The 8,607-nt window shown below is 39.1% G+C and overlaps 1 protein-coding gene across 1 annotated transcript; it reads right to left on the bottom strand.

Annotated features, from left to right (window-relative positions):
• Positions 1-610: 610 nt before the first annotated feature.
• On the bottom strand, positions 611-6,677 carry ubox5 (U-box domain containing 5). The gene is made up of 7 exons (XM_083905175.1): positions 6,603-6,677; positions 5,947-6,010; positions 4,845-4,946; positions 3,864-4,618; positions 2,919-3,535; positions 2,460-2,648; positions 611-1,253 (listed from the first exon to the last, which is right to left on the bottom strand). The coding sequence occupies exons 2-7, from the start codon at positions 5,998-6,000 to the stop codon at positions 1,033-1,035; spliced, it is 1,938 nt and encodes a 645-aa protein (XP_083761301.1). The 5' UTR covers positions 6,001-6,010; positions 6,603-6,677; the 3' UTR covers positions 611-1,032.
• Positions 6,678-8,607: the final 1,930 nt, after the last annotated feature.

An 8,607-nucleotide genomic window follows, 5' to 3' on the forward strand; every position in this document is an offset into this window, starting at 1 on the left:
TTAGAGAGGAAATTAAGCGTTTACATGTAACCCCAGGGTCTAATAGAAGTGTTTATCAAATTAGAAGATTGGACGCAAGTTCACTTTTTCCCAGCTTTAGTGCAATTTAAGTGATTGGTACCCAACTTGTTGCTGTAACAGTGAAGCCAATGTCCCTATTTCACATGCAGAACGACTCTTGTTGAGCGGATATAGGATCACGACCTTGGTTAAGCTTAATGTTGTCAGGGAAACAGAACATTTGAATGATGCTGCTTGTTACCATAAAGCTCGATAAACACCTTATTCGCCACTCCATACTCTTGACTTTGCTTTGCTTTAACTCCTTTTGTGCAAACTGTGAGCAAAGACACCGGGAGAGCATCTGCCTGTAAACGCTATATACGACAAAACACGTGCAATTTTGTGAATTCATGGTAGAATGTACAGTTTAATAAACACACAATCAGTTCCAGTGCATCCTTTTCATTGCAATGTCTGCCTTCAGGAGGAAAGAAGAGAAATAAATGGCCTCAGGTGGTCAGCCGATCAGTAAACCATTACACTGCCCATTTCTTCACAATGATCACGCAGCCTTGAGTCGACTAAATTTCCACATTTATTCTTTTTGGCCTCTTGCTCTTGGTGCGTTTTTCCCTTGGCCTTTTCTTTGTGGATACTCATCCATCTACACACCCAGGATCAACAATAAAAACTGCAGGCTCCAAGGCTCCAACAAGATGAACAATATCATCTGAACGCAGTGAGTAGGCGAGAGAACCTTTCCCAAGAATGGGTTTTTAAACATCCTTTTGTAAGCAGGAATTTTGTTAAGGTCTTTGCTTTCAGTCCAGCTGTGGACTAGAAAATCATGTTTGGCCTGAGTAATCTGATGTTGCAAATCATAAAGGACAAAGTACAGTTCTTTGTTAGACCTGAAGTGTTCAGAACACACGTGGACGAGAGGCAACACAATACAAAACAACACAAAAACAAAACAGAAAAACCCTTCCTTTGATGAGTGACAGTACCTTTACCTTTTCACGGCACCCATCAATTATGTACACGCATGATGTCACTGCGTGGGGTAGAGCTTCGACAGGTGGGACACGAGACGTGATTGGATGTTGCTGTGCTGACGCAGTTCAGAGGATGCGTTTGCCTCCGTAGGCAGGCGCGGCACAGCAAATGAGCGCAGGCTAGACGATAGATGGGCGACGACGACGTGGAGTAAGCGGAGACGGAACAGGAGCACGACGAGCACGTCCTCTCATCTGGTCAAAAATATGCAAAGGACATACATTTGTATTAAATCACACATTGGTTATGTGAAGTCAAAGCACTACACAGTATTAAACTATATAGAGGGATTTCAATTTTTTTTTTTGAATTTTTCAAATATTTCTGCATCTCATTCATATAAATGGGAGGGCCATTTTTGTGCATTACGAGGACTTTATGTACTTTCTTTATCAAGTGTGACCCATAAACTCTATATAAATATGGATGTAATTGTCTGTTTTTAAAAGTAAAGCCCAGGAAGTAGCAGTTTATGAGACCTTTAGCCTACTTCTCACTTGTTGTATAACTGTTAACATTGTCCTGAGGAGTGAATGGTCTCAATCACTAGTTTAACATCTTCTTCAATAGCACATCCATGTCAATTTCCTTCAAATTTATGTTCCATTTTAGAGGACAAAAGATGATAAAGCAAGGGATGTACAACGGGAGCCTGGTTACAGGCGATGTCTGTGAATTTCAGGTTGCAGAAACTGACATAACGTTTGTGGAAAACATGTCAAGGCCTCACAACAGGAGTTTGTTTTGAAACCAGTAGACGACATCCATTTTTATCTCGACACTGATTTTCTCAGTATAACTGCAGAAACTTCAATCGTTTTCAAAAAGAAATGAACATGGTGCCACATAGTGAGGTACACCTGTTTTAAAGCCACATTAATGCCAGTGAAAATACTTTAAAAATATGGTGAACCCTTAGTGCTCCATGGTAAATTGGGGGTTAATAGGTCACATATTCAGGCTTTTAAAATGTGTTTTTTGTCTACTTATGTGTTGAGTCAAAGTTATTTGTATCCCATTTTAGCAGTGATATAAAGTAGCAATAATTGTGCAGAAGTCACAAAATAGACGGAACCAAATTTGACAAATTCAAATTTTAAACATTTTGAGTACTTTTTGCATCAGATTGTCTAGGATATAAGACACTATATTGTACATTATTATAGCCTCTGTGTGTGTTTTAACAAAGTATAAAAGCAGCTTAAATGCTCTGTGTTCTATGGATTAAATAGCTCTATATAGTGAGTGTGTGAGAAGGGAGAACTACACAAAGTTATGCTATCAATGCCCTTTCTCATTACACACTCATTAGGTGACATGAGGAGCAACAGAGAAGTGTTGAGCAGGAACTTTATCTTAATCTGAAATATGAAAAAGTACTCCATCTATGCAAATCCTACTTGGAAAGATGGTTGAAGTGCCTGATCTGTTGCACTGCTGTGTAGTGAGCAGGGTTTCTGAGTCGGGAGTAAGCCGTCTTTGATGGGGCAGGTTTGAGGTGAAGGAGGGTCGACCCTTTAGGGCGGAGAGGAGGGCTTCGTCCAGGCTGGCTGACAATCGCTGCTCATGGGAGCTGCAGCTGGGGGCTTCTGTAGTATTGTGAAGGAGTGAACATTGTGAAAAATGTATTTAATGTACGCTACCGTTCAAAAGTTTGGGGTCACCTATACAATTTCTGTTGTGTTTTCCATTAAAACTCACACTTTTATTCATCAACAGAGTTGCAAAATGAATTGAAAATATAGTCAAGACATTGACAAGATTAGAAATAATTATTTTTACTTATTCTAAGTGACCCCAAACTTTTGAACGATAATGTGTCGATATTAGGATTTTTCCTTAAAAAATACCTTACTCACCTGAAATTGCATCATTTCTTGGTCTTTTTGTTTGAGGTAGTAGTTCCTTCTCTTCTGTTGCTTCATTAGTAATTGTACTTAAATTACGTTTCTTCTTTTGATTTTTCTCTGATTTATTACCTTTAGTAAGAGGCTTTGAGTCCGTTTTAGGATTACCAGCATCTGATGACTCTCCTAATCCAGTGTCTTTTACCCGTGTTGTGCTCTTCATGTTTCTACAAACATCATTATTTTGAACAGCAGTGTTGTTCATGGAGTCTTGACAGAGAACCTTTGAGTTCTGGGACTGTCTGTCAACACTAGAAGCTACAAGTCTTGAAGCTTGTGGATTCTCTCCCTCCCCTCGTCGTCCCAACATCCCGTCCCTCCTCGCCTCCCCACTCTGCAGGATGAAATGATCAATACGTGTTTTCAGTTGGGGGTTAGGAAGAGGCTGAGAGGTCGAAGTGAACGGGACGCCAGTGAAGGGATCATTTGGGGGTCTACCCCAAGTGGCTTCCCTCTTCTGGTACTCCTCCAGAGTGCTGTTGTCCACTGATACACCACCTGGCAGCAGCATAGGCAGTGTCATTATCTCCTGGGTTAATGGGTCCAGGAATTCTTCTGGGACAGGACGACTGCTGGACAGAAAGCTGACAAATGCTTACCCGTTATTATTGAGAGAAAACGTATATATTATTTAAAATAATTTGTAAAATGCAGTGTAACCTTTAAATATCTCCGAGTTTTACATATTTTGTTTCACATTCAAATGTGTACATAAGACCCTGTTTAAATATGACAGATAAACCATACAAATAATGTTAAATGGTTTCTCTTCACAAAGACCAAACAGAGGCAGAATAATAATAATAACATCGACAACAACAAAACAGAGCAGCTTAAAACACTGCTCTGTGACACAACAAGAAAGATACAACTAAAAGGTATTCTTTACAAACGTACCTTTGAGGTGTGTCTGCTTGAAGTGCCGGCTTGCTTTCTCTCGCAGAAGGGTCAAAAAACACAGGTCGTGGAAGCGGTCTATTACTGGCCTCATGCACCACTTTAATCCTCTTGACTTCCTGCGCGGAGCAGGAGCGAGACGGTTGTCCCCAAACAGACAAAGACTTGAACCCCAGAGCAGATGCCGCGCCGCCAAACGGCACCGTCACACGTAGCTGCGTCACTGCGCCCAACGAAAGCGGACCCCGACTCCACAGCTCCTGTTGTTGACAGTTCACAGGCTGTGGGGGAGGTGGGGAGAGGAACGGGGGCCGGGGTCTACACTTTGAATGTGAAAAACAGACTCGCGTTTCTTCTCTAAGTTCACAACGGCCAACCAATTTAAACTCTGGCTCAAGTTGGCTGGATTCAGCATTAGTTTGTGGCCGCTCTTTCACCGACTGCCTATGTTGATGCTCAGACTCTTGACCCCACTGCTGGGCTTGAAGACTCCAATCGTGGCTATTACTGCGGTGATCACGGTCACACTCTTGTCCTCCTTTTTCACGCGGTTCATTCTGGTTCTTTACTCGCATCTGCATTTGTTGCTTTTGCTGACATTCTTTAGGGCCTCGTTGAAAACTGTGGGAAGATAACGGATCAGAGCAGGTACTGATCTCCAGTCTCTTGCTGGTCTGACCTCGGTCCATACCCCAGGGCCACAGCTCCACATCCACCCTGCTCAGCTCCACCTGGAAGCCAAACTTCAACGTCACCTGAGAGGAATGAAGGACATTTGGATAACGCTTTATTAATGTGTAGGGATTGATGTTGTTGGAGTGCAATTCCCTTAATTTAACAGCATTTTTTCTGACAGATTGTAACCTCAACATATGTTGCTACATCTGGTAACGGGATAAATGTTCATGTTTAACGGCTTTTATCAGTCTGTATGACAAATATTAAACCTATGCTCGACCAAACGGGACAAAGCCTTATTACCTGAACAGGTGGACGTAGAAAGTACTCCAGCTTGAATCCTCGACTTCGAAGAGCAGGGTCATCTGACACAAGGTTTGATACATCATAGCCATCTGCACACAGCTGCAGTTGAAAAACAATTTTTTTAGTCAAAGCTTAACCTTAAAAACATCAACAAAAAAAGAATTTTGCAGAATTTTTTTTGCCTGAGATTGACAAACTTCAACATGAGAGTCAGTAAACTGTTGAGAAAATGTCAGCATGCGCATCAACGATGTTCTTATAAATGAGAAAATAGTCATCACAAGTGTAAATGTCTTAGAGAATTAGAGTGTAGGTTTATCTGGTAATATATGGTAAACTTCATGTGTCTGTCAAATGTACTCGTTAAATATTGTGTGTTAAAATTCTGATTAATGTTAATTTGCAAATTACTTTTAAGTATGTTATTATTAATGTGCCACAAAATATATTACTAATTGCAAAAAAAATGTGCAAGTTTGGCAGGTTTGGACCCGAGTGAGTGAAAACAGCACAATTAAATCATACTCAACAAAAAACAGGCAGTTTATTATTTCTTTCAGGAGAGGGAAGAATGGGAGTGATGCTAACTGCGGGGGTGACGAAGAAATGGAGGATAAAAATATTAGTCTTTTGAAAGAGTAAGACGACCTTCTCTCAAACTCTGGAGAAAATACAGCCATGATCAGATAAGCAAATACCAATAAGAGGAACATGACAAGGTCAGCTGTGATTCAGTCTCCCACGCACCATTTTGTCCCTCTGCTTCTTCATTTTCACATCTTTTCCCTCCATGCTCCACTATGCCCTGTCCATGTACTTGGATTCTTCTGTTTTGCATACTGAACCGATTCATTACCCATTCATAGGATGAAATAATGTGGTGGTGCTTAACACATAAAATTAGAGTAAAAATAAGAGTGGTCTTTTGACATATTTTAATTTCTAAATAAATATGAAGATGTTGCTTCAGTTTAGGGCTCAAGTGTATTTGGAAATGTCAGGAAAACGTTGTCATTGTCATTGTTATTGGTTACCTGAGGAAAACAACACATTGAGAAAAACATGTATTTAATTCATAAGTCATTAAAATAAATCGCACCTTGTTGCAATGGACCGTTGTATGAAACTGTGGCAAACACAGATTCACAACCATATTCTCCAACCTGTGAGGAAGACACACACTGGTTTTTAGAACAATACCCTGATGTCACCTTTACACTCAGGGGTCAAGGCAAAAGTCAAGAACCTTGTTTATGCAATGTTTGTTGTGTTTACAACCTTTAATTCACAAAACCTATGCCTTCTAAACAATATGACCTTCGCACACTGACTCACTCTCTTGTCATTGACAATTTTCAATGGTAAATTAAAGGCGGTCATTTTTACAGCTAGTGACGGTAACCTTTATTTGCCTTCATAAGCTGGCCAGTTAGTAATAATACAACATACTGCAACGCAAGAGGCAAATTTACATCCATTCAACACTATGACACTAGCACTGATAGCAGCAGATTTTTCTGGCACCTTAAAATGAAACATATGTAAACAAAAATATACATTTTTGTCACTCAGGTTGGGTTGAGGCAATTTAATTTTTATACCGATATATAGATAGATAAACATGGCATACAATTTCTACATGACAATATCAACCAGCTATTTTGGGACATTTTTACCGGAAGTTGATAATACGCAGACTGTCTCTCCCAGGTGCAGGAAACTACTACTGTTGGTAACAAACAAATGTTCACTTACCGAAAAAATGTTGTCCGCTCTGTGCGTCACATTTACATTAACGCTCACACAATAACTTCAAAGCAAACTATGACAGTCGTGTGTTGTGAAAAGTTCACGGACGCTGTTATATTGTCAATTGACATATATTAACATTGTCTGATAGTGGAGAGGAAGCTAATAATTACTAGCTATAGGTAGCTATGATACGGAAGCCGAGGAAGGACACCCCACATGGGTTGTAGTTGCGATATTCCTTGGATTCTTCTTCTAATATGGTTTCGGCAGGCTGTACGCAAAAGAGCGTAATGCTGCCCTCTGCAGGCACAGGATACACATTACCCTATATTCTCATACAAACCACTGAGAGCTCAATATTTTCCTTGAAAAATGATCTCCTTCTTATGCAAACACTCTTTTTTTACTTTATTGTTGGCCACATATATATATACATATATACATATACACACACACATATATATATATATATATATATATATTTTAAACTACAAACTCTTCATCTTCTCATTGAAAGAAGGTACTTTTTTTTACATAAGTTGTTTACATCAGGGTAAAGCCTGTTTGCCATTAAAAAGCTGATCTTGCTACTTTCAAGGACACCTCAGACATCTAGGTGTATTGTGTTTTCATGTAGACATTTAGCAGCGCATTAAACAAGTAAACCAGTTTGTGCAAATGTGCACTAAATTAGCATATATTCAACTGAAAAATAAAACCAACTATCTTAAGATCAACACTATTAAGATATCTAAATATATAAAAAAATATCTAGATCTCTTTATTATTTTAAAATGTATTTTTTTCTCCACAGACTGTTGGGATGTCACAGCTTCTCACAGGCTGTACTTTAAAACCACAGGACAAATAACGTCAAAGACAAGCAAAGAAATATTCACATATCTTTATTAGTTCTTCTGAATTTTACAAAGGGGGGTGGTTTTTTAATCAAGCCAGAACAGTACTACTAACCAAAATGCAAACGATAAAATTGGAATATGTATAAAACTGGTAGTATTTTTGTTCTCTCAACAATGCATTACTGCAACTACATTTATCACCTACATCAAAAGGAACATCATTTTTTTTGGACAGTTTTGCTATGATCGCACCATTATGGTAGGCCAATAGGCTATCTATACACAGTTAAAAAAAACCAAAAACAAAACAAACTAAAAAAAACACTTAAAGGAAAGCTCAAATGGCACATATTTTCTCTGTCAGTTCACCATTAATATAATAACAGTAATAAAGATGATAATACTATGTAATACCTTAGAGATAAGTTAATAGTCTTGAGCAACATCTTTGTATGCTGGCATAAACAACACATATAAAAGCCATGATATTCACATCTGAGTCGACTGTACATCACAACTTGTGTGTAGGATACTATGTAGTGCAGTTAGCCTGAATTTTTTTTTCTCCCCGCATTTATTTTTATTCATCGCTTCCGTTTCTAAAACAAACTATACAGAAGAAAGTAAGAGTTTTCCAGGATATACAGACTCCCCTCGGTCTCGCTGCTCTTCTGTCAGACTTCCAAAAAGAGAAAAGAAAAAATCCCTCTGATCTCGATATATCTTCACTTGCTGTATTGCCACTATTCCCTCTGTCCTCAAAATCTCATACGCTGAAGCTTTTAATATGTATACACACATGCACACATCTCCTTGCACACAGTACACTCGCTCGTCCACACATTTACAATCTATAACTATTATATTCATTTCTTTCTAGTGTATCATACATTCTATAAAAGTTTTCAACTTTGGGGGCGGACACTGACTGCGATCTTGGCCCATGAGTGCACAGAGTGACACAATCGTCATAATAATCAAATTCAAATTGTGTGCCTGCATTCACACCCTCCTCTGCAGTTCAGTTGTGTTGTTGTAGCGACCTCTAGCGTCCATATTTAGGAACAGCAGGCAAGCTGCAGTTGATAGCAAACCTGGTTCCTCTCAGGGCTGATTATCTACTACTAAACATATCTATTTAATTCAAT

Source organism: Microchirus variegatus, assembly GCF_963457635.1.
Source record: "Microchirus variegatus genome assembly, chromosome: 18".
NCBI lineage: Eukaryota > Metazoa > Chordata > Actinopteri > Pleuronectiformes > Soleidae > Microchirus > Microchirus variegatus.

What these genes read in the sequence shown, in the direction of transcription:
- ubox5 (XM_083905175.1), bottom strand. Translation starts at nt 6,000, where the DNA reads ATGGTTGTGAATCTGTGTTTGCCACAGTTTCATACAACGGTCCATTGC. An exon ending in TTCTACGTCCACCTGTTCAG is followed by an intron (nt 4,619 to 4,844) that starts GTAATAAGGCTT and finishes CATTCCTCTCAG; the next exon opens with GTGACGTTGAAGTTTGGCTT. An exon ending in AAGAAATGATGCAATTTCAG is followed by an intron (nt 2,649 to 2,918) that starts GTGAGTAAGGTA and finishes ACAATACTACAG; the next exon opens with AAGCCCCCAGCTGCAGCTCC.